This window comes from Scheffersomyces coipomensis, assembly GCF_036884675.1.
Source record: "Scheffersomyces coipomensis strain NRRL Y-17651 chromosome Unknown DFJ63scaffold_6, whole genome shotgun sequence".
Taxonomy (NCBI): Eukaryota; Fungi; Ascomycota; class Pichiomycetes; order Serinales; family Debaryomycetaceae; genus Scheffersomyces; species Scheffersomyces coipomensis.
In genome coordinates, this window is record NW_027042897.1 from 202,397 (window position 1) to 228,272 (window position 25,876).

At 30.3% G+C, this 25,876-nt stretch overlaps 10 protein-coding genes across 10 annotated transcripts; 5 read left to right on the top strand and 5 right to left on the bottom strand. All coding sequences in view use genetic code 12, as the record gives it.

Annotated features, from left to right (window-relative positions):
- Positions 1-426: 426 nt before the first annotated feature.
- On the top strand, positions 427-2,100 carry SIP5 (Sip5p; the record flags this gene model as incomplete). The annotated part of the gene is made up of 2 exons (XM_064905208.1): positions 427-1,879; positions 1,958-2,100. The coding sequence occupies 2 exons, from the start codon at positions 427-429 to the stop codon at positions 2,098-2,100; spliced, it is 1,596 nt and encodes a 531-aa protein (XP_064760289.1).
- A 1,976-nt stretch (positions 2,101-4,076) lies between these two features.
- DFJ63DRAFT_336844 (uncharacterized protein) lies at positions 4,077-5,795 on the top strand (the record flags this gene model as incomplete). Its single annotated transcript, XM_064908441.1, has 1 exon — positions 4,077-5,795. The coding sequence occupies one exon, from the start codon at positions 4,077-4,079 to the stop codon at positions 5,793-5,795; it is 1,719 nt and encodes a 572-aa protein (XP_064760290.1).
- Positions 5,796-5,878: 83 nt separating this feature from the next.
- DFJ63DRAFT_289260 (glutamine amidotransferase subunit) lies at positions 5,879-9,130 on the bottom strand (the record flags this gene model as incomplete). Its single annotated transcript, XM_064905213.1, has 2 exons — positions 5,879-8,724; positions 8,917-9,130. The coding sequence occupies 2 exons, from the start codon at positions 9,128-9,130 to the stop codon at positions 5,879-5,881; spliced, it is 3,060 nt and encodes a 1,019-aa protein (XP_064760291.1).
- Positions 9,131-9,521: 391 nt separating this feature from the next.
- Positions 9,522-10,325, bottom strand: DFJ63DRAFT_314721 (uncharacterized protein; the record flags this gene model as incomplete). Its single annotated transcript, XM_064906412.1, has 1 exon — positions 9,522-10,325. The coding sequence occupies one exon, from the start codon at positions 10,323-10,325 to the stop codon at positions 9,522-9,524; it is 804 nt and encodes a 267-aa protein (XP_064760292.1).
- A 1,122-nt stretch (positions 10,326-11,447) lies between these two features.
- PHO87 (SPX domain-containing inorganic phosphate transporter) lies at positions 11,448-14,396 on the top strand (the record flags this gene model as incomplete). Its single annotated transcript, XM_064905224.1, has 1 exon — positions 11,448-14,396. One exon carries the CDS (start codon positions 11,448-11,450, stop codon positions 14,394-14,396), a length of 2,949 nt encoding a protein of 982 aa, XP_064760293.1.
- Positions 14,397-14,798: 402 nt separating this feature from the next.
- On the bottom strand, positions 14,799-15,860 carry DFJ63DRAFT_314723 (uncharacterized protein; the record flags this gene model as incomplete). The annotated part of the gene is made up of 1 exon (XM_064906413.1): positions 14,799-15,860. The coding sequence occupies one exon, from the start codon at positions 15,858-15,860 to the stop codon at positions 14,799-14,801; it is 1,062 nt and encodes a 353-aa protein (XP_064760294.1).
- Positions 15,861-16,984: 1,124 nt separating this feature from the next.
- On the top strand, positions 16,985-18,529 carry PGA45 (Pga45p). Its single transcript, XM_064904047.1, has one exon. The coding sequence runs from the start codon at positions 17,111-17,113 to the stop codon at positions 18,440-18,442; it is 1,332 nt and encodes a 443-aa protein (XP_064760295.1). The 5' UTR covers positions 16,985-17,110; the 3' UTR covers positions 18,443-18,529.
- A 401-nt stretch (positions 18,530-18,930) lies between these two features.
- On the top strand, positions 18,931-21,327 carry DFJ63DRAFT_211642 (1-phosphatidylinositol 4-kinase). Its single transcript, XM_064904048.1, has one exon. It carries the CDS (start codon positions 19,075-19,077, stop codon positions 21,259-21,261), a length of 2,187 nt encoding a protein of 728 aa, XP_064760296.1. The 5' UTR covers positions 18,931-19,074; the 3' UTR covers positions 21,262-21,327.
- DFJ63DRAFT_211863 (uncharacterized protein) lies at positions 21,295-22,585 on the bottom strand. Its single transcript, XM_064904049.1, has one exon. It carries the CDS (start codon positions 22,473-22,475, stop codon positions 21,393-21,395), a length of 1,083 nt encoding a protein of 360 aa, XP_064760297.1. The 5' UTR covers positions 22,476-22,585; the 3' UTR covers positions 21,295-21,392.
- On the bottom strand, positions 22,586-23,927 carry BUD16 (putative pyridoxal kinase). The gene has a single exon (XM_064904046.1). It carries the CDS (start codon positions 23,750-23,752, stop codon positions 22,697-22,699), a length of 1,056 nt encoding a protein of 351 aa, XP_064760298.1. The 5' UTR covers positions 23,753-23,927; the 3' UTR covers positions 22,586-22,696.
- Between the last annotated feature and the right edge of the window lie 1,949 nt (positions 23,928-25,876).

The window sequence follows — 25,876 nt, forward strand, 5'->3', positions numbered from 1 at the left end:
GGAAGCTGGTGCGTAAAACTGATACTTTAAAACTTGAATCACTCATTCCACATTTACATCACCTTCTTTAACTTAACCACCCACCCACCAATCCTTTATCCATTTCATTTATTTATATCATCTCAAGGTATAACCCTATCACTAGTCAGTCATCTCACTTCATAGACAGTACTTCGATCTACTGATTCCATTATCATCATCATCATCTCCCTTTCATTCATTTCCTATTTTGTTACTATTCTTAGATTTTGACAGTAGGGTCATAAGGGGGTATCATTAATCCATACCTTTCCCACTTATTTATTCATCTAAACCTAGACTTTTCCCTCTATCCTTATCAATTATCAGCCCATCAATCAAACAATAAACTGTTTGATTCGATTGATTATTAGGCCATATATAGATATATAAAAATTCCGGTTAAATATGGGGAATGTACCTACTAAAGAATCTAGAAGTAGATCTAGTACATTTTCATCCAATAGTGGGATACAACCACCTTCAAATGGTGACATGACAGGTTTCATAACTCGAACTTCAGTTCCAAGAAGATACGCCACTTCATCAGCCATGAATCAATCGAATAGTAATAATAATCTTGGCGGTTTATTATCAAATAATACTTCATCATTATTAGATTTTAAAAAATCAAAACGTCAAGAAGAAAAAGATCGAATACAAGAATTACATTATTTGAATTTATTAGTTAAATATAATGAAAATGTCGATGGAGGTTATTTAGCTCCCTTTGGAACTTATAAATCAAATTTAGATTTTAATACTGATATTGTTCGAAAATTAATTATAAATCGAGAATTATCTCCCTTTTATACTCCATTACAAGATTTTGATGAAAGTTGGAGTGAAAATGAATTATTAATTATTTTAAATCAATTACCTTTACATGCTATTGATATAGCGTATAGTGATTTAGAAGAAAATTTAGAAGATGATATTGATAATCATAAAATTCATAAATCAGCAAATTATTATAAAAGACAAGAACAAAAATTAAAATTGAAAAACTTATTAATAAAGATTAAAAATTTACAAAAAGATGAAGAATTAAAATTCATGATTGAAAAGGAAAAAGCTAAATCGTCAGATAATACCAATGTGGAAATATCATCAAATGATTTATTATTAGCATTATATCAAAATCCATTAGAATGTCCAATTTGTTTTCTTTATTATCCCGCCAATTTAAATATTTCAAGATGTTGTTTACAACCCATATGTACCGAATGTTTTGTACAAATTAAACGATTAGATCCTCATCCTCCTCATGATGAAACTTCAAATAATCAAAATAATGCTGATAAAAAGTTCTTACCTCATACTTTAATTTCAGAAGCTGCAAGTTGTCCATATTGTGCATCTCCCGAATTCGGAGTTACTTATGATACCCCTGATAATATTTTTACGGGAATAGGTAGCAATGTTAAACCAGGAGATTATAAAATTGTTAAAGATAATGAATTTGATGATGAAGATGTCGATGAAGAGGAGGAGGAAGACGATAGAGAAGAGGATGTATTAGATGATGAAGAAGCGGTAATCACATCATCAGATTCTGCCTCATCATCACCTTTAAAATCAAATCCTGAACCAGAATCAATCACCAAACAATCATCATCAATCATTAGTATCACTAAAAGAAGAAGAAGAAGATCGTCACTTGCGGCCAATGCACCAGGAGTTATAACCATTGATATGATTAGACCTGATTGGGAACAACGATTAACATCGGCTCGAAATAAATTAGAACGGAAAGCAGCAACAGCCACTGCGATCCATGCTTCTAATTTATTATTAAATGGTGATGAAGATTCAAGTCGAAGTAGATCGAATAGTAATATTATGATGACCAATAGTAATAGTCGAAGAAGATTAACTGATTTGAGTGGTAGTCCAACCACATCCACCAATAGTATGAATAATGCCAATCGAAGAAGAGGGAATAGTGCTAATTCTCATTTAGTTCAATTACAAACGGTTGAAGATCGAATGATTGAAGAAGCATTAAGATTATCAATTATTGATGAAGAAGAACGGAAAAAGAAAGTTGAAGCAGAAGAAGAAGCTAAAAGTAAGAAGTAAGTGAAAGAAGGTAAAAAGTTTTTATGAAGAAATGATATGATATAACCAGTATATAAATTATATAATAATAAAATAAGGGAAATGGTTATATAGGTTTATGATTTAATTTAATTTATTTTTATATTTATTTAATTCGTATGTGTAAGAGTGGGTTAAATCAATCAATTACGAAATAAGATTTACAATCTAAATCAATCTTTTACGAAAAAAGGTAATATTTTCTAAAACACTCTTATATGTTACTAATAATAATTTTAAATTAAGTTATTTATAATTTACTAATTGTTTGATATTATGAAATATTATTTAGTTGTACAGTGTACAAATGTGTAGGAGTGGAGAGTTGAGGTGTTGAAAGTCGTGTGAGTTGGCTATCCTGCATACACCGCACATGCAGTTTACAGATTTTAACCGAACGCGTAAAAATTTAAATCAGACATTTTTATTTTCCAAATTTTTAATTTTTAGCTTAGTTTTTAGGGACTACTAAGCATTAAAACCCTGATTAAGTTAATTAATTATTAACATAATGCGTTTATACGAATAGATTAGGGTAAAAATTTCAAACAGACAAGTGGGAGTATGTGCTCACAGGCAAGAACAAGCAAGCTCTCCAGTTTCAAGATATTTTAAAAGTGTCAGTGTCCAGGGTCAGTCTTTCACTTTCTGACAGACAATTTCTGATTTGTTTACCCCTTTCCTGTTTCGGCAAATATGTGCAAACAAAAAAAAAAAGAAAAGTTTAACGTGCGTAGACGCTGCACAATGTATAAGGGGTCGGAATCAATCGCTCAGTAACTCTCACTGGGTGGGTTTTGAATAGGTTACGAGTTGTATGTGGCAACCCTTAATGATAAGAAAACTATTCACATTCATTTATTTCCAGATCGGTAACTAATTAGAGCTGTGATGTGATTTTTTAGTTCAGTTTGGTTTGTTTTGATTTTTGATTTTTGATTTATTGATTGTTTCAGTAGTTTAGTTAAACGGTTTTTAGGGTTTTGTTGCACCACTTTAAAAGATTGACCCTGGTAAGACCAAACCCTAATCATATTAACATTCCCGTACCATAAACACCCTTTATGTTAAAATCGATCCATTACAGCATTGTAGAATAACATGAAATACTGAAATGACGACCAAAATGGAATCTTAATTGAAAAAATATATACCAAATCTAATTTAATTAAAAATAATTAAAATTATTTTAAAGCGCCTCAAACGTATGTAAGTTATTTAAGTTAAGAAATGTGGGAAATAGCTACCATTAAAAATAAATAAATAAATATATAAATAAAACAAATTCGAGGCAAATTCATCAAGGAGATGATGAAGATGTTTCACAAATAAGAATTTAGTAACAGTATTTAATTTTATATAAATACAATTAAGCTTGTCCTGACTTTATACCTGTTTAACAGAATTTTCTTTTTTAATCGTCGTCGTCTAAATTTCGGGGGGAGTTCTTTTATTTTTTATTTTTATTTTTTTAGTGACAATTTTTTCACAGCAATTTGGTTTACCATTGTTAAAAATCATATAAATAACAATAACAACGATCAAGAGAACAATCCCACATCCACATCCACGTCTGTACAACGGTTTCAAAAATCATAACATATCATTGAATTGATTTACCACAAGAAGAAAATTATCCCATTGATAACCTTTATAAGAAAAGTAATATCCTGTACGAGGGTCAAAGTGCTTCACAAAATCACAATATTTACTTGAAAGTTTCCAAGACCTTGAAGATTCACAAAATCAGTTTGATTTCATATCAAATCTTATTCAAATCTGTTGACAATTGATCTTCTAGAGTTACCAAGTCAACAACCTCATTGAAGTATTAAAAAAGCTTTTAGCAAACATCATCATCATCATCATCATCAGTCACTTATACATTCATTTCCATCGTCATCGTATTTTTGCAATTGATACAAAAAACAAGATCACAAACAAATACCTAGCTTGGGATGACTTCAACAAGTTATCTAACTAATGAACATTTAAATCCTATAAATGATAATTTCTCCAATGAATCATTCATACTACCGGAAGTTATCAACTCTTTACCGATTAAACGACTATATGATTTTAAATCAAAGAAATTGAAAGAATTGGTTAAATTAAATCATGAATTGAATTGTGAATTCGATCAAGTCATCCTTAAAGTGAAATTAATTGGCATTGATTATAATCATGATTTCATCACATCAACTAATGAAAGTAAGAATCGTCATCCTCGTCATTCTCATTATAATAGAGATCATCAACCTAATCCCAAACAAATTGTTCCTGGGTTCAAAATCATTGGGAAAGTTCATCAATCAAGATCATCATCATTCTCATCTACCGCAAATAAGAAATACTTGGTATTCCCATATTCAAATTGTTTACTACAAAATCAAAAACATCTATGTCAACAATGTCAATTCCTTCTTAATAAACAAAGTCATATTTCTTCGTCTTTTCCACTCAATGATTTCACCCCGTTACATACTCGTTATCAATGTTTGAATAATATCATGTATGGTATCAACATCGATGGTGGATTCCAAGATTATTTAAAGATCTTACACCCAAAAGATAGTCTTGTTGAGATTCCCAAAAATGTAAGTATGCATGATTGTTTATTCCTATATGATATAATGTTACCATTTTACTCCTTTTTACAATCTTCATCATCAAATATGGATATTATGCATACGGGGAAAGTATTAATAATCTTGAATGATTCAGATAAAGAACTTAATGATGTTTTAATAATATTGAATCATTTTAAACAAATTGATCAATCCCAAATCTCAATTGTTGATTATTCTAAAATCAAATCATCAATGATAAGTTCGAAATATCATAAACGATTCGATCAAATTTTAATCTTTAATAAACAACTCCAACTTCAAAATGATAATGACACAATGAAACTAATTCAATTATTCCTGGCTTCAAATGGCTTGGAATCAACTAAATCTCGATATAACGTGATTATATTTAATAATCATTTACAAACCATTCCACAACTGAATCAACTCCAACAACATCAACAAGATAAAGCGATTCATCATTTCAAACTTGCATATAAGGATAAACTTCATCTTGAACAAGTATTATTGATACTATCGGATTTGAATTCATCATTTAATTCTACTACTACTGATGAAGCTAATTTATCAGCTTCAAGTACCATAAAACCAAGAGTATCGATTGGAAGTATGGATTCAACCATATCATCATCAACATCGACTTCAAGTGCATCTATCTCATCTTCATCGTTACCAAGTACACCTGTCAATGAATCCTCCCCAAATTCCTTCTCATCAGGATCATTCAATGAAGATAATCATCATCATCATCATAACCATGGACAAACCCATCAGAATCATCAGGGGAAGAATTTACGATTTAGAGGTACAGCATCGATCATCAATGCTTATCCCAAATCGAAGAAGAAGATCACTCATCATTGGTTGAATTGCGATTATGATTTCGATCTCGTGAAGTATGATGAAGATGAAGAAGATTATAATGATAATGATGATGAATACAGTACCCGACAGTTGATGTTGAAAAAGAGTCATAATATCAAACATATTAATAAAATCATCCGAACTGCTTCAACTGCTTCAAGAGTATGTTACAATAATAAAAGTAATCGACCTACCAAATTAAATGCATTTATATTCTGTTAAGAACAGTTTTTTTTTCACTATAGAATAAATAGAATAAATAATTAAATAAATATATATACATATGTACAGGGGGTAAGAATCAATCAATTACCAAGTTCTTGGAATGTATCAGTCAAGATTGATCTTAATTTATATAAATTGATAATTCTTAACTTTTCATTAATCAAATGAGCATTATCAGAAGCTTGACCACATGGAATTTGAGCAGCAGGAGCATCAAAACATTTTTCTAAGAATCGAATGGATGGAATTGATCCTCCTTCACGAATGAAAATTGGTTCAACTTGATCCCAATGGAATTTCATCTTTTCGTATAATTTCGAATATACTAAATTCGATGGATCTCCTAACCATGGTTCACCTTCATGAAAGATATTGACCAGTAAATTATTATCGGAATTCAAATCTTGAAATAATTCAGTTAACTTATTAATTAATGATTGTTTAATTTTCTTTAAATCTTGATTTGGTACAATTCTAATCGATATGGTAGCTTTGGCAATCTGAGGGATAACGGTATTATTATTAGGACCTGACACTTGAATTTTATGAATTGTTAATGATGGATTTCTCCATTTTGAAATTAAAGTTTTAATATCTTGATTATTGATATTTCTATGTAAGGCCGCATCTTCAATGGTTTTATAAAATTCAATTTCTTTAGATGTTAAAGGTAAAACATCATCATAAAATGAATCTAATTTAATTTCATTAGTCTTTGGATCGATTAATTGACCGAGAATTTGAACTAAATCCATAGTAGGTTCTTTTGAAACACCACCGTCAACACCCGAGTGACGATCAGGTCTATCGGATTTGATACTCACTGTGGCATTGATAACCCCACGTAATCCATAATTCAAACATGGAGTTTCATCATCAAGCCAATACGAATTAGAAAGCATAACCCAATCAATATCACCAATAAATGATTTATTAGCTTGAATAACTTTTTGAAATCCAATTGATCCACATTCTTCTTCCCCTTCAATTATAAACACCACATCACATGACAACTCTTTACGTTGATATAAATCAGCCACGGCATAGATTGAAGCTAATGTAGGACCTTTATTATCAGATACACCTCTTGCATATAAATTCCCATCATGTGCAGTAAGGACAAATGGATCAGTTTCCCAATCATTAGCTTCATGATTAGTAGCATCCACTACATCATAATGAGCATAATATAAAAGACGAGTACTCTTATCATCTTCATCATTTCCATCCTCATCCAGCTTATTGTTTCGTTTGAATAACGAATAAACTATTGGATTCCCATTTTCAACCGGTAATAATTTAGTTTGATAAGCACCTAAACTAATCAAAAGTCGACATAAAAATTGGGAACATTGACGAGAATCTTCTAAATAAAGGGTAGGGAATTTTGAAATGGTCTTATAAGAAATATATTTTTGTAATGATTTTAATAATGATTCATTACTATAAATATCCACCTGTTTATTAGCCGATTTTAAATTGACAATTTCATCAGGTTGAGGTTTTTGAGTAGACTTGCCCACATTAGTGATATCCCATAAACAAAGAGCCTTGTGACCTCCGGATAATAAATAAGTTGTTTTCCCGGTTTTATCAGTGAAAATATTAGCAGCCAATACCGAACCAAGATTTTCTTCACCATCATGATGACTAGTTTGAGAAAATAATTTATTAAAATTTTCATCTTCATTAGTAAGGATTACTGTAGATCGTTTATCTAAAGTAGCAGGATTATTATTTCCCTTTTCACTATCATCATTGAAAACCAGGGTACTATTGACAGGATAACTCTTTAAATTGAACTTAACCAATCCACCCAAGTTTGAAGCTTTAAAAATACAATCATTATAAATACAAAGACTTAATACTTCATCATAGGATGAATCATTACTTTCAAAATGAAACGATCTGATTAATTGGAATGTCATTAGATCCCACACATTAATAGTTGAATCACCTAACCCGACATAAAGATAGGAATTAACAATTTTCATAGATATCACTGATTCTTCATTCTCCAACGTTTTGAATTTGGAAATGGTTAAATGTTTCTCATCTTCATTAGAATTGATCCCCCAAATATGAACTAACCCATCTCCACCACAGGAAATTAATATATTATCATATATGTTTTGATAATGATAACTGAAATCAGTATTGAGATCTTCATCGCCACCCTTACATCTGAATATATCCATACAGTAGACATACCCATTATGAGCAAATCTTATAATATCATCATTTTTAACTTCGATTAATTTGGGAGAATTAGGAATGTTTTGAGAATTAGTGGAATTTTTTCGTAAGATTTGATGTTTGGATTGTAATGTATTAAATGATCCACCGGGACCTCTTGAATCAAAGAATTTATTATATCTTAAATGAGGTAATCTTCCCATATTCTTTAACGTGGCATGAGGATGATGATTTGATTCATCAAGGGATAAAGTACACCATAAAATCGATGCATTTTGAGCTCCAATAAATAAGGTAGATAATGCATCACACCAAGCAATGGAGAAAATATCTCCAATATCAACATATGAATAAATTATATGAGTACAATGGATTTCATCTATGGTTTCATTACTATCATCTGTAGGAGCAATGTTTTCCTTTTTAAGTTTATGAACATTTGATACATCCCATACTTTAACTAATGAATCTGAACCTGCACTAAATAAATAATTTTCATCTTTAGATAAAGTAAGAGTTAAGACTGATGCAGCTTGATCTTGATGACCACAATTGATTTCATATTTCAAGGAATATTCAATCATATCATATACTAAAATCTTTGAATCTTGAGTTCCACAGAATAATAATTGTTTTTGAGGAGCCGGTATCACACATAATATAGAATGAGTATGAGTCCATTTATGAATTAACGTTGGAGAATAATCAGGGGATATATATGAATTAGATACTAATGAGAAAGGAGTGGCAGGAACAATTGGAGGTGGTGTTCCATTTGATGCAATGGAATCATTATCATTAAAGAGAGGACTACCTTCCCTTCCATTATTGGTGACGTTATTTAAGATATAATTATGGGATTTATGATTATTATTATTTGGATTAGAACCAGTATGAATATTAACATGACGAGAATGAGGACTATTATTATCCAAGATGGATAAATCGGCCACAGTTAGATTAGGAGAATTCAATCGTACGGGAGTCGATGAATTAGGAGAATTCACTAGAGGGAAGGAGTCAGTAGATGAGGTACTATTGATGGGCAATGGTAGCCTTGCTGGTATCAGTATATATTCACCTTCATGAATGATTCCTCTACTAAACTTTTGAGGTTGAGGATGAGGAGGAGTCATACTCTGTTCTGTTACAACGTAATCAATTGATTGATATGAACTTCCGGGGTTTGACTGGAGTTGATTGAAATTGATGTTGAGATGAGATGAGATCTGACGAGGTCTGATGTGACGATATCTTATCTGATGATATCTTCTTCCCAATGATCCAAACCTTAACTGGTTGTAAACTTAAGTATAAGTATTATGTATCGTTATTTGATGATGTTGAGACAGCCACATATTTTTGTTCTGCTAAGACGGTCACGTGTAATGATTTATCGTGTGAGAGTTAACAAAATTATAGTTGCAAAATATATTATTAAACGTAGAAACAATTATTTAATAGAAATAGAATAGTAATAGAACTAGGAATAGAAAGTAGAGAAAGTTGACTAATAAAGTAGAATAACTATTTAGTATACAGTTCTTCGAATGGAATATTAGTACATTTATCAGAAGTAACACAAAAAAATTTAGGAGACAGATTAGAAGTTGGATAAGAAAGATCTTTGGTTTCCCATTCACTATAAGCAAGGCCATCATAAATATAACCAGGAGTAAATGTAACATTTCTAACTTGGGCATCTATAGCTTCATAAACCATGGGGGACATATGAATTTGACCCACTTTACCAGCAGGCACTTTACAACTATATGAACCAGTAGTTGTAAAAGTTGAACTAACTTCAGGTTTCCAATCCATATTAATACTAGTACCAAACAATAAATCACCACCATAAGTGAAATCAATGGACGAAGTTTTTCCAAAATACATTGAAAGTGAACCCGAAAGTGAACCACCTTTACCTTTTGTTTCATCAAGACATGGACTAATGGCTACACGTTGAGCAAATTTAGTTTTATAATAATCAGTACGAAATTCAATCCATCTTGAATCTTCACTGCCGGTATAAACAGCAAACTCATTACCGGAAAGTCTTTCAGCAGTATTCAATACTGAACTATGAAGAATAATATTCTTATATTTATCATCATTATAATCATTCATTTTATAAATAATGGTAGTTTCAGCATCATCACCTAAATATTGTCGAGGATGATTTTCTAATTCATCTCGATCAAGAGGTTGAACCGATAATTTATTTAATGATGAACTTGGAGTATTTTCCAATCCAGCAAGATCTAATTGTCTATCTTCAGCTGCAACGAAGGCAGTAAGGATTAAGATTATAATACAATTAAGAATTTTCATATTTTGATTTTTTGTTTGAGTTTAATGAACAGCAGAAGAAGAAGAAGAGAGTGATGAGGATTTGATGAAAACTATGAATAATAAGATGAATTTAAATAGTTTGATAATGATGAATAAATTATCAATTAGAAGGTATAAAATTTAGGAAAACTTTAATACAAATTTCCTCAAAATGTGATATTACAAGGAAAATATTTTACTATACATTCCGGTATATTTGAGATATTGGAGGAATAAGTCCGTGGTGTAGAATGAATCAGAGGAATGATAATTAGTGGTAGTTATAGTTATACTTGACTAATTAACAGTTTAACAATATATTATAATTGACCATAGTTAAGCATAACATACCAATAGCGAAGTATATGCTGCTAACGATTAAGAATAAATAGATGAGAAATGAATTGAAGAATTAATTTTCAATTGATATCACTTTTGTTTTGTTTTCTTATTTAATCCTATAAGTTTTTGCAACAACAACTGAACAATTCAAAACAATTATACTTTAGATCAATTAGATTATTATCCTTTCGCTGTTTGTTACCATTTCTGTCATTCATCACTTCTAATTTTTTTGTGTTAATTTACGGTTAAAAATTAGAGTTATATACAGGAATAACCAACAACTCCATACCGCAGTACACAAGAAGAATCTTCCACCCCACGTGGGCTCAAAAAATAATTCTCATCGTAAAAAATAATAAAAAGAAATTTAAACTACTATAACCAATTGGAACTAAAGGGGCCCACGTTGTTTAAAAACAGTCACTTTCAAAAATAAAATCGTTAAAAATTTTTCTTCTTCTGAATCAAGAAATTCATCACACGAGTCTTAACCTGTTTAGTCGATCGATCCATTTACTCCCTTGGCACTTTATAGAGATCTTTTTTTACAACCATTAGCTTTCCATTTTACTGGCAAAAAACGTGGGCTAAGACATTTGAAAGGGCTTATCTATTCCAATTATAACTTTACTTTACCTAATCTTAAGGGGGAAATACAGTTAGTTATAGATTTACCATTTGTTAAAGTAAGGGTTTTTGGGTTGCACAAGTTTTACCGTATCTGGTTAAAGGTCACACGACAGTTAAAAATACTATTATAGAGTTCATTATCTTATAATGAAGTTTGAACATTCGCTTAAGTTTAATGCTGTTCCTGAATGGCAAGATAGTTATGTTAACTATCCTGCTTTAAAAAAAGTCATTTATAAATTACAACAAGATCAAGTAGTTATTGCTTCTAATGCTCCTAAAGATGGTAGTGTATCTGTTGAAAATGTTAATCAAACTACGGTTACTGAATTAGTTGATATTTATAAACATAAAAAAGTTGAACATGAGTTAACTGTTAAGGATAATAATGAAAATTATACTACTAAAGATAAAAAATTCAATGCCACTTCTTTAATTCAAAGATTTAAAAAATTGAATTATTCAGCTCCAAAAATTATTGAAACTTCATCTACTGAAGATGATATTGAAAAATATACTGGTTCTTCATCAAGTGAAAACCAATCTCAATCTCTTAATAAAAACAATACCTCTATAGAATCATTTGTTCAAGAAGTTGAAACTGATGATAATGATGAAACTTCAACTATTATTTCATTTGATGATTCAACCAAATACTCTGATCCATCTTCATCCACTTTTGATCCTTTAAAAGTTTTCTCCAAACAATTATTAATTGAAATTCAAAAAATTACTCAATTTTATGAACAAAAGGAATCTGAAGTGTTTTTAGCTTATGAGAATCTTATTAAAGATTTAGAATTGAATCATGTTCATATCGAAGATGTATTTAGATTCACTCAAGCTTATCATCATGAAAATCCCGATGTCATTACTACCGATGAACATCATCAATATCATTTAAAATCAACTTTATCCAGAACCGTCACTAATGCTTCCGTTTTCGATACCATTAATCATGTGGGTAATGATCATGATAATCATCATCATGAAAGTTCATTCCCCGTTGATTTAGAAAAACAAGAATATATCGCCGCTGATGAAGATGATGAAGACGATGATGATGATGAAGACGACGATGATGATGAAGATGATCACCACAGTGAAGATTCAGTCTTATTATCTCATGTTGATTTTGATAAAAAAGTTCAAGTTAAAATCACTTTAAAAGAAAAATCCAAAAGTTTATTCATAAAGATCTCTGAATTGAAATCATTTATTGAATTAAATAGAATGGGATTCACGAAAATCTGTAAGAAATTTGATAAAAGTTGTAATTACAAAATAAAAACTGATTTCATTACAAATTTCTTACCTTCCAACTCCAGAGTATTCATTTCTGAAACTGTTGATAATTTAGATTATAAATTAAATCAAATCACCAAGATTTATGCCTTTTTATCCGATATTTTAACTTCCAAAACCACCACTGAAGATTTAGAAAAAGTTAAACAAGATTTGAAATCTCATTTAAGAGTTCATATCGTTTGGGGTAGAACTACAGTTTGGAAAGATTTATTATCATTTGAAAAGAAATCTTATAATTTAGAACTCGATGGTGGAGCAACCCAAGCTAATAAAATGGGTGATGAAGCTCATATTAAAGATAGTTTTATGTTTGTGAGAATGTCAAGTTTTAAATTACCGTTTAATATTAGTATTTCTGGTCATGATCATATTAAAATCCCAACTTCATTAGTGCAATGGCAAATTGTTAAATTATTAGTTATTATTACTGTTTTCATCGTCTTAATGTCGGTTAAAACTTTTAATGATCCAGTTCAAGCTCGTTGTTTAGCGGTCTTAGCTACTGCTGCTATGTTATGGGCTTCAGAAGCTTTACCTCTTTTCACTACTTCAATGCTTGTACCATTATTATGTGTCACTTGTAAAGTTATTAAAGTTACTGGTACTGATACTCCAATGGCTGCTGCTGATTCTGCAACTTATATCTTAGGTACGATGTGGAATTCAACTATTATGATCTTGATAGGTGGTTTTACTTTAGCAGCTGCCTTATCGAAATATAATATCGCTAAAGTTCTTGCATCTTTCATTTTAGCATTTGCCGGTACAAAACCTCGAAATGTTTTAATTTCAATCATGGCAGTTGCATTATTCTTATCTATGTGGATTTCAAATGTGGCTGCACCAGTATTATGTTTTTCATTAATTCAACCTATGTTAAGAACTTTACCTACCAGTTCACCAGTATCTCAAGCTTTAGTGTTAGGTATTGCCTTAGCTTCTAATGTTGCCGGTATGGCCTCACCTATTGCATCACCTCAAAATGTTATTGCGTTAGAATATATGAATCCAAATCCAGGATGGGGGAAATGGTTCGCAGTAGCATTACCAGTATCAATCATTTCTATGATTGGAATTTGGGGTTTATTATGTTTGACATTTAAAATCCATACTACTAAATTAAAAGCTTATAAACCAATCAGGGAAAAATTCACTGTGAAACAATATTATATTTGTGCTGTATCAGTTGCAACCATTTTATTATGGTGTGTAATGACTAAAATCGAAGGGGTATTTGGTCAAGCTGGTATTATCACTATCATTCCTATTGTACTTCTTTTCGGTCCTGGATTACTTAAAGCTGATGATTTAAATAATTATCCTTGGAGTATTGTTTTATTAGCCATGGGTGGTATTGCCTTAGGTAGTGCTGTCACATCATCCGGATTATTAGCTACCATTGCTCATGCTTTACAAGAAAGAATTATGGATTTCAATGTATTTGTTATTCTTATTATTTTTGGTATTTTAATATTAGTAGTTGCCACCTTTGTTTCTCATACCGTTGCGGCATTAATCATTATCCCATTAGTTAAAGAAGTGGGAGATAGTTTACCAGTTCCACATCCATTAATTTTAGTCATGGGTACTGCATTCTTAGCTTCATCCGCTATGGGTTTACCAACATCTGGATTCCCTAATGTTACCGCCATTAGTATGACGGATGAAGTGGGTAAACGGTATTTAACCGTTAATACGTTCATCACAAGAGGAGTTCCAGCTTCTCTTATTGCATATATTGTTGTTATTACCATTGGGTATGGTATTATGCATGCATTAAAATTCTAGGTTTTTGACATTGTTTTTGTTTTTTTATTTTAATAGAACTTTATAAAAGTAAATTTGTTACTGTTTTGTTCATCGTTTGGTTTTTATGTTATTTTGTTATTTTAATAGTTGTTTTCAGCATTGTCTTGCTTGTTTTTGTATAATATATTTTAATAAACATTCTTATAAATTATAAACATCTACAGTAGATTAATTAGATATTGAAATAAAAATTATACATATAAATAGAATGAAGAAAAGGAGAAATATCATTAATAACGCTAATGATAATATATAAAAAAGAAAAATAGAGATGAATAGAAACAAGGTATAAAAATAAAGATGAGTTAGAATTAAAAAGGTATTCAAATATTTTTTTTTTTATCTAAATGATTTGTATGATGGTTTTAGGAACAACTTTTTTCACTTTTTGGGAGGTCCATACATTGCATATTGTAAATTTTGATAAACACCAGTTGCTTCTAAATATTCCAATAATTTTCCAATAGGTGGAGACCAAGTTGGATTAGATACAAGGAATTCCAACCCATTTGATAAATAATTTTGTTTTTGAGCTAGACGATAATAATAATTGATATCAACATTTTCAAATACTCCTGAAGAATATAAATCCCCCACTATAGAAATGACCATTTTAACCACAGCAGTATCTTGTAAAATATCAAGTACTAATGGTACCACAATACCTGATTGATTCACAGCAATAAGGATATCACTTAAGGAATTACCTACAATGGCTGAATTTAAAACTTGTTGAGCTAAATTATTAAGGAAACTTTGAAGTGATCCAGCATATTGATCGGTGGCATTATCACGTTTTTCAAAGCCAAATAAAACTGATTTACTAGATCCAGCATTAGCAACAGATCCATTATTCTTATTTGGAGTGGTTTGAATAAGTTGAGCAATATAATCAATGGTTAAATCATGACCATTACCTAATCCAAGTAAAAGATATCCAACCCAAGGAGAATTACCAAGACCAGGACCAACAATGGAAGCAAGTTTATTTCTATTGGCATCATTGATTAAGAGACCACCAGCTACTGATTGAACAAGTTGAGATTGATTTACAGCATTTAAAATGTTAGTGAAATTCACTGTAACATTAAATCCTTGAATAACTCCGCTACTTGATTTTAAAAGTTGAACAATAAATCCTGAAATGATGGCAGTGGCATTTGGAGTACTTGCAACTTCATTTAAAATATCTAAAATGATACCTGAATTATTAACAGTTTGTAAGATTTGACTAATAGTAGCCACTGTACTTGAACCATCTCTCTTTTGAAATACTTCTTGATTATCACGTACAAATGATTCTAGTAATTGTTCAAGATTACTTTCATAACCTCCAACTTCTTCATAGGTAGTATCAAGAGCTTGTTCAATACTCGATAATTCAGCTGTTATTGATGTTGTGAAAAGGAATATTATGGAAATTATTATATGAATTAACTTCATTTTGAGATGATGATGATGCTAGGGATAATGACTATAAGGTTGTCTTGTGATAATAGTAAGGGAAAGGATAAATGAAGGTGGTAGATGGGTATATATATGTATCGTTATTGAATATCAACAACTGAATAAAAGTCAAGCAAAGTAGATGTATAAAGTAGTAAGATGAAATGATGTGGAAAAGAAAAGTTGTTAAAATAAATTCATAAAATGAAAATATCAAAAAAAGGTTTAAACTTCAGCTTCAACCACCAAAGATTAAAATTACTCTTACAAAAATCTTAAACGGAGTGGTTTAAAAATATGGTTATTTTTATTAATATATTTATTTTAATTAATTATTTTTACTAGTATTGGTAAGACTTCAACAAAAGGATTAACTAAAATGAATTTACCTATACTAATTATGAATATTCATCAACCATCACAGTCAAAATATTATCATAAACTGGGGGGTGAGGTAGCAAAGATTTAATTGATACTTTCCTAAACGGGAAAGAATGGTATTTTCATCCTGTATATAATATAGAGTTAAATTTTTACCGTTTTGTGACAGAGGACAAAATTTCTTAATACAAATTGGATTTTTTTCTTATAATCAAACGATATGATTTCGCTTAGCACAACATTTTACTCAACAAAAGTTGTAATTGTAATTGCTTCATTTCAATTCATATTGATTGATATTGATGTCATACAACTAGGTTGTTCGAGATGACCTTGTTAAACCTATCTACATGTATCAGCAGATGCTTACATCGTCCCTCTAATGCACTGTAATGCTACTACATGTCAAAGTCCTGCACACAACCAAGGCACTCATTTCCCAATTAGGCAATTTGTATTTGCTTCAATCACATTTCCCAATTAGGCAAGTACAATTTTGTTATAGTTTCCAAAATGGTAATTTTTGCATTTCACAGCTTAAGAGAGATCGTTCAAAAATTTATATGACATATCGACGTGACTATCTTAAGAGTATAATGTGTTCTAAGTTGTAATTGATTGTTTTGAATATAGCCTGGGTTGGGTTTGTTGGAATTCAATTGCTATTCGTATCCATTTAAAGTTTTTAAAACTTTTTTATAACTCTTCTTCTTCTTCTTCATCAACTTCTTCTTATAACCATTGCAATTAGACCATCAAAGGAACTTATAATTAACCACCCCAACTACAATCAGAACATTCATACCCATTAGAGAAGATTGATACTAACCACTTTTCTACCTTGCCTATCATCAACATCACGAACAATGAAATTCCTCAATACTATAGCAGTTTGCATTATAGGCTTAACAGCATCAGTCACAGCATCAATATCATCACCATCAACTGCAAATGTCATACCGATCGATAACACTCAATTTGAAATATCTGCCATGTGGGAAGATTTCGTCAATACTCATTTTGAACAAGATGACCTTAATATGATATATGAAATGTTTGAAGATAATAATGGAGGATCAGGCTTACAAAAGAGAGATTATGAAACTACGGTTGAATCAATATTAAACTTGGTGAATAATTCAGGAATTATTTGGACAGTATTGGATGAAGTTGCAGGTCATCCTGAAAGAATTCAATTTCTTGCTAATCTTACTGGTAATTTACTTTCATACGTTAATGTTTCATCCCTCAATTTCGGATCTCTTTTATCAGTTGCAACTGATGTTAATGCAACTGGGTTAATTAAAGCTGTTGAACAATCAGGATTAATCTCTTCATTGTTAGATGGAATCTTATTAGATGATAGTTTCCGTCCTGTATTAGTCAATATAATCTATAGAGTTGTCAAATCCCAAGAAAATACTCTTTTATTCATTATTGATGGTGTCTTCCAAAAGAGAGATTTAAATGCTTTAGAAATTTCAGATGAAGAATTTGCTGCATTAGTTAAAAGAGCTTCGGATGATTATGCTGGAACTTTATTAGACTTTGCTGGTAATATTGCTAGCAAAGTTTTAAGTTCAAATCTTTTTGTTAATCTTACTGGTGAAGTTTTAGATGCATTAAATGAAACTCAATTCTTAACTTATACTGTTAAGAGATTCTTAGCTGATGAAGCTTATCAAAATATGACTGCTTTATTAATTAAAGATATTATTAGTTCTGGTGATATTAAAATCAGTTTAAGTAGTCTTAATATTACTGCTCTTGTCAGTGCAGCTGTTAGTAAACCACAATTAGTTGCTACATTTATTGGAGGGTTATTATCAGGTAATGTTCCATCATCAGTTACTAGTTCATTAGGTAAATATGCTGGTGCTGTCAAACAAATCATCTTGGATTTACAAAATACTGGACTTTTCCAACAATTGAATAGTTATATATTTGGATCAACAACTACTACTCTGGGAGCTACCACAACTCAAGGTAGTAATAACAATAAAGAAGCTGCTATTACTTCATCAACATTGAGTACTGTGTTAAGTACCAGTGCAGCACAAACTAGTACTCCAGCCACTACATCATCTAAAGCTGCTGGAGAATCATTAAATTCAGCATCTGAAACCAATATCCCAATTATCAAGGCATTATTCTATATTCAATCCTTGGTTTTTGGAGGAGCTTTATTCATGATTTGATTTCAATCAATTAATACCCCCACCCAAAAGGATTAGACTGACTCTACCAATCTTCCATATCATTTTTTATTAATTATTTATTAACTAGTTGTATTTTTAACTAGGATAAATTATCTTCATCTTCTTTCCCGTAAACTTTTACCATCATACGATTTTTTTTCTGTATTTAATTTTTAAATTAGGTTTGTTTTATTCTTCATCAATAAATATTTTATAATATAATCATTATAGTGTAGTACCATACCACGATCCATCATCATTATCATGAATACCCCCAATACCACTTTAAATTCAAAAAGGGTCTGTAACAACCGATAGCCGTAGATTAAACAATTTTGTGTCATTTCAAGTTACATACAGGAATCCACCAATTATTCCCCATTTCCATATAAACTCTAATTATCCATCTTTTGATTTCATCTTACAGTATAGATATGTCAATATTTAAAGGGGGTGAAATTCGTTCAATTGTTCAAGAAAGTAGAATTGATAACTGGAAGATAGTTTATCAAAGTATAAGGATTAAACATCATACATAACTTTTATTCTTCGTTTTGCAACGTGAAATTTAGATAATTACTATATACGTCATACTCGTGTTTGGCAGCAACATCAATTAATCAAATTCAATCATGGCACCTATAAGTGGAGCCGATAAATTAAAGGTGTTTGAATCAAGAGATATATTACGGGAACGATCAGTATCACCCAATACACCTTTTGAAGATCTGAAGGCCCAACAATTGAAAATTGCCAAGAATACCATCAGCAACAGAACAGATGAGGTAGGATATGACGATCAGGATGAAGAAGATATTGACAATGACGATCATGGCCATGACGAGGAAGAACATAATGGTAATTCAACTACTCCAGTTTTATCTCATAGTTGGGCTCCTTCAAGTACATTGAAATCACCACATTTTCCTAGTAAACCAAAATTCTTTAAGAGTTCAAGTATTGCAGTTCCACTTGGAGTACCAAATGATGACCATACAAGATTAACTAGAACCAGATCAAATCCTCAGATTTCAGTTGAAGAAATTGGAAATATCAAAAACTTCACCAAGAATTATATTATCCCTGCTGCTAAATGGGCATATTCACCTATTTCAACTTCAAAATCAAAGGGGTCAGGTCGAAATGCAAAACATAAATATAAAATCGAATATAGTGTATTTAAGCCATTGAAACATTTAAGACCTATTAAATCAGAAAAGGATTTCATTATTCATTGGAGAAAAATCGTTGAAGATGAAACTAATGAACATTTTGATTTCCCATCTAATTTCATCACTCAAGCAGGGTTTGCCGATATAATCAATGGAGTTACGAAACTCATTGAGATTGAAAATATCTTTCCTGAAAGAATCGCTGCTGGTTCCTCAGGAAGTTATTTCGTATATAATCGTAATTTCAAAAATCGAGAAATTTTAGAACGAGCAGGGGTGTTCAAACCGAAAGATGAAGAACCTTATGGACCTGTCTCACCTAAATGGACAAAATGGGCTCATAGAACGTTCTTCCCCTGTTGTTTTGGTAGATCATGTTTGATTCCAAATTTAGGTTATATCAGTGAAGCTGCTGCTACGGTTATTGATCAACAATTATTATCATATATTGTTCCTCATACTGAAGTTATTCAATTAAGATCACCTACATTTTATTATTCTTATTTCGATAAGTCGGATACTATATCGAAATTACCTCAAAAAGTAGGGTCATTTCAAATGTTTTTAAAAGGGTATAATGAAGCTATAAATTGGTTAAGATTATATCCTATACCTAATGATATTAATGGTTTACCTGAGAATTTAGAAGTTGAAATTGGTGAAGATGAGATTATTCAAGATACCCAATTCAAATGGTCTAAGAAAAGTATAGCTCAATTCCGAGAAGAGGTTGAGAAATTAGTGATTTTAGATTATATCATTCGTAATACTGATCGATCATTAGATAATTGGATGATTAAAATCAATTGGAAATTAGTTAAAGATACCAAACCAAAACTAAATCAAAATGGTAAAAAGACGAAGAAATATATCCCCATTATTAAAATCGGAGCCATCGATAATGGATTAGCCTTCCCCTGGAAACAACCCGATCAATGGCGTTCATTCCCATTCGGATGGTTATTTTTACCATTATCAATCATTGGTCAACCATTTTCATTAAAGACCAGACATCATTACTTACCGTTATTAACGTCTAAGTTCTGGTGGGAACAAACGGTTTCGAAATTGAAAGAGGTGTTTGAAAAAGATAATGATTTTAAAACTCGACTTTGGCTAAAACAATTGGCAGTGTTGAAAGGTCAAGCCTTTAATGTGGTTGAGATTTTAAAATTAAGTTATGCTGGGCCATTGGAATTAAGTAGACGAGAGAATTTAGAAGTGATTGATGATATAACTTCGATACCTAGACTGGTATGTAATGATAAAATGTTACGAGAAATGCAATCGAGTGTATATGATTTAGAAGGATTTAATACTGGATATCTGCCTTATAATCCTAAGATTGATGAAGATGAGGAAGAAGAAGATGAAGACGAAGAAGATGCCGATGAAGAAGAAACAGTAGGTGGAGTTTCAAGTGGTAGTACTATGAATGATACTACCCCATTATTATTAGCTGGTTCACCTGATATTAAATCAAAACTGAAGGGATATGTTGAAGAAGATGATATTACAGGGTTTGAATATAATTTACATCATCCAACTCCAATGGAATCTAGTCATGATGAAAGTAATTTAAATGATGTTGTGATTGAAAGAATCGTCAAGGCGAATGGCAATCCTCCGGTATTTACATGGTGTTAATTAGAAAGTTCATAAGTGTGTTTTTTATTCATATTAAGATCTATAAATGGTTGGTCATAAAATTTGAATATGTCTCTTATTAATAAGTAGTAGTATTATATATATAAATATGGTTTCTTTATTTCTTAGTTTTATTGTTTGTGAATATATTTATCAAGATAAATTTGATGAAGATCATCACTATTACCTTTAAAGTCATCTTCATTGATTTTTAAGAATCCAACTGATTCTTTAATTCTGAATTGAACCATAGATAATAATGAATAAATAACCGATAAAGTTGGAGTTGGAACATTATGTTTCTTGGCGATCTTTAATGGATTACCTAAGATAATTTCTATTTCCAATAATTGATTCTTTCTCATATCAACACACATAGATGGAGTATAAAGTAACCCATCACCGATATGAAGGAATTTTTCCTTTTTTTCAGCTTCATCAATAATCACTCCTTCAGCCTTAGCAATAGCAAGGACTTCATCCATGGCAGGTCCGAATAAATCAATATTCCCATTATTGATTTGACAACGAGTTACATCTAAATTAACGATAGCAGTGACGGTATTGAATACTGAATTATAGATTAATTTTTCCCATCTTGTTTTTTTAACATTATCATCAATTCTAATGAAATTCAAATCATTATCATTTTTATAAATATGAATGAAATCATTAATGATTTTTTGAACTTTTGGTGAACAGGTATCAAATGAATGATCAAAATCTCCTAAGAAAACATTATCAGCACCTTTATTTTCAATGACAGCATGATAATTAGTAGAACCAATATGAGTGACGGCACTAAGGGTAACATTTTGAGGAAATGCTTCTTTCATAGGTCCATCAATACCAATTCCATTTTGCATTAAGATGATAGTAGATACACCTGGTGTAACAGCTGGTTTAATAATATCTTCACAAGTTGAATAACCATCAGGAATATTCTTAGTAGTAACAATGATATAATCGAAATTACCAAATTTTTCTTGAGCTTCAGGAACAGTTTTAGCAATGTTATGAGGTCTCCAACCTGTGATTTTACCATAAGTACATGAATCAAAAGTATAACCTTCTTTAACAACCTTATCATAATCAGATCTAATCACCATAGTAACCTCAGAACGATTACGAGTGTGTAAGGATAAAGCTGAAACAGCACCTACTCCACCTGATCCAATGATTAAAACTTTAGGTAATCCTGTTGTTGATGCCATTGTGATGTTTGTCAATCTCTATGATGTTGTTTCTTTCTTAAGATCAACAAGGAAGTGGTTAAATTGGAGTATTTAAATACGAACAGTGTTCATTATGGAAGACAGCCAGTAGTGCGGAACTAACTGCTAAATCTGACTTTGTGATCATTTCCGCAAAAATGAGTCAAATATTTATTAACTATGGATCTATAAATAATAACGATTATATGGGTCTATATATATTAATAATCAACTTTTAACAACTCAGGTTTAAACGCTCCATCTCCACAATAATCATATAATGATCTTGATTCAATGATTTTTAATTCAAAATATTTCATAGAATCAGCATCGTTTATCTTGCCGATGATATTACCCGACGAATTAGTAGTACTAGAAACGCTTTTATGCTTATTAAACTCTTTTAAACCGATGGAATGAGTCAACTTTAATGTCTTTGACATAATTGTAAGCACTTGATTCACCGATCTCGTTAACTTTTCAATATCGCTAGTGGTAGTAGTAGTGGTGGTGATACTATGAATATTATTATATAATTTATCTAATAATAACGCGGAGAACAAATCTCCAACTCCGGTGAAGTAAGATTTTATGATTGGTATTTTGAATATTTGAATTTGATTAAGATTGGTTAAGGTTGAACATGCACAATAGATGAATTTGTCATCTTGTTTATTTGATTCGGTATCTTCATTATCAGGAGGATTAAATATCGATGAACTTAATGAAGTTATGACAATATATTTAATATTAAAGTTTAAATGCAATTTTAAAATCGATAATTTCAATGTATTTAAATCAGTGATTTTATTATTCAGTAATAATTCCAATTCAAATTGATTAGGAGTGATTATATCAATCATATTATAAGTTAATAAATTTTGATATTCTGTTATACATGATTCACTAACATATAAGTAATTATTATCACCCATAACAGGATCTAAAAGATATAATACTTTATCATCTTGTTCCTTAACTTGTTTCACATACTTCCCAATACAATTAATCAAATTTGAATTCGGAATATAACCAGTTAAGATAGCATTATAATTTATATGTAGATTATTAATCAATTGATTTAATATAGGATTTAATTCATCATTTTCATCAATAGAGTTCCCCTTGAATGATCCATACCCAGTATGATTTGAGAAATTAACCGTATTGATATTATCCACTTCCCATCCTTGAGTCTGTAAGGGAAATATAGCAGCTTTACCTCCAACGTATCCATGAACCACATGAGATTGGATTGATAAAACTGATTTTGACATAATAGGTCTATGAACGTCGAGGCAGTTAGTTAATGAATGAGATGTGATATAAAAGAATGGAATAGGTATACCCTGAATATGACTAAGACTATGCCCTTAACAACTATAAAGTTAAACAGGATCAAACTATAACGTTATCTATAATCAGTTTATGAATTTTTGACATATTGTGACTATTAAACATCACAAAATAAAAAAAAAAAAATATTTTAGATGATTCTGGAGGTATGGATGTTTGACATGGAGTGCTACCAATTGAACAGAAATAAAGACATATATAAACGCTGATAAAAAAAAATAGAACAAGTTTATCAATTTATATATCTTTCATTAGCTTAGCCAAATAACAGATCAACTACCCTTGGTAACCACCTGGTAACCGTTGTTAAAATGATTATTAACATTCAACTTTCTATCTAAGACTTTTCTGTTCCTAATACTAACGCTTATTATTATATAATGGAATAATTGTTTGATTAAATAATAATCCGGATCCTCCTTAGTCACTTTTGTTTTATTAGGATAATTTTATACTACAATTAGTTGTCTTCATTGATACTGAAGTGGTAATAACTGTTGTTTGTTTCTAACTTGTTGTACAGAGAGTGAAAAGGTGCGTTTTATTAGCGTTGAATATATTTAATTGTAGTTACTTAGCAGGATTATAAATTTGCAGTATGTAAATTTGAACCACATCCAGTAACAGACTAAGGGACCAATATGGAATGGGAGGACAATTGGGGGAGCGGAGGTAGGGAAGGAGGAGGAGGCAAATTTAATGTCCAATAAATTTACAAAAGGTTACAAGTATTTATTATGTGATTATAATTATTTATTATTTAGGAGGTATTATTATATTTAGGAGGATTAAGGAAGATTTAGATTAGGGAGGAGGGAGGGAGGGAGGTGAGGGAGGAGGTATTTATTTATTTATTTATTTATTTTATTTATATTTCTTTATTTATTTTTATTTATTTCTTTTTCTTTCTTTCTTTTTATTTCTTTATTTATTTCTTTATTTCTTTTTTATTTCTTTATTTATTTCTTTATTTATTTATTTCTTTATTTCTTTCTTTTTTTCTCTTTCTTTCTTTCTTTCTTTTTCTTTCTTTCTTTCTTTCTTTCTTTCTTTCTTCTTTCTTTCTTTCTTTCTTTCTTTCTTTCTTTCTTTCTTTCTTTATTTCTTTCTTTCTTTCTTTCTTTCTTTTTCTTTCTTTCTTTCTTTCTTTCTTTCTTTCTTTCTTTCTTTCTTTCTTTCTTTCTTTCTTTCTTTTTTCTTTTCTTTCTTCTTTCTTTCTTCTTTCTTTTCTTTCTTTCTTTCTTTCTTCTTTCTTTCTTTCTTTCTTCTTTCTTTCTTTCTTCTTTCTTTCTTTCTTTCTTTCTTTCTTTCTTTCTTTCTTTCTTTCTTTCTTTCTTTTTTCTTTCTTTCTTTCTTTCTTTTCTTTCTTTCTTTCTTTCTTTCTTTCTTCTTTCTTTCTTTCTTTCTTTCTTTCTTTCTTTCTTTCTTTCTTTCTTTCTTTCTTTTCTTTCTTTCTTTCTTCTTTCTTTCTTTCTTTCTTTCTTTCTTTCTTTCTTTCTTTCTTTCTTTCTTTCTTTCTTTCTTTCTTTTTTTTTCTTTCTTTCTTTCTTTCTTTCTCTTTCTTTCTTTCTTTCTTTCTTTCTTTCTTTCTTTCTTCTTTCTTTCTTTCTTTCTTTCTTCTTTCTTTTTTCTTTCTTCTCTCGCTCCTCTCCTTCTTTTCTGTGGTCCTTATAGGTTGGCTGAAATAATTTTGATATGCCTTCACAATATGATTTTGATGAAAGAATTAACTAACTCATTAACTAATATTTAGGAATATTTTAGGTCTATATTGTTGGAATACTATTAATTAACAACTGTAATGTCGGGTTTTTGGAAAGTTATGACATTGACTGAATATTTAGGCTTATATTAACTTAGTTTAGTACTATTATTAATTCATTATATCTATCAGTCCAACTAAGTATCTATGTATTTACCTATTTTCAATTATTAGTTAAATTGCTTTGTTTTACATTATTATATTCATGTTACAAACTTATATTAATATTAAGATTTCTTGTAGAATTATTCATGAACATATACTAAGACTGATACACTTAATT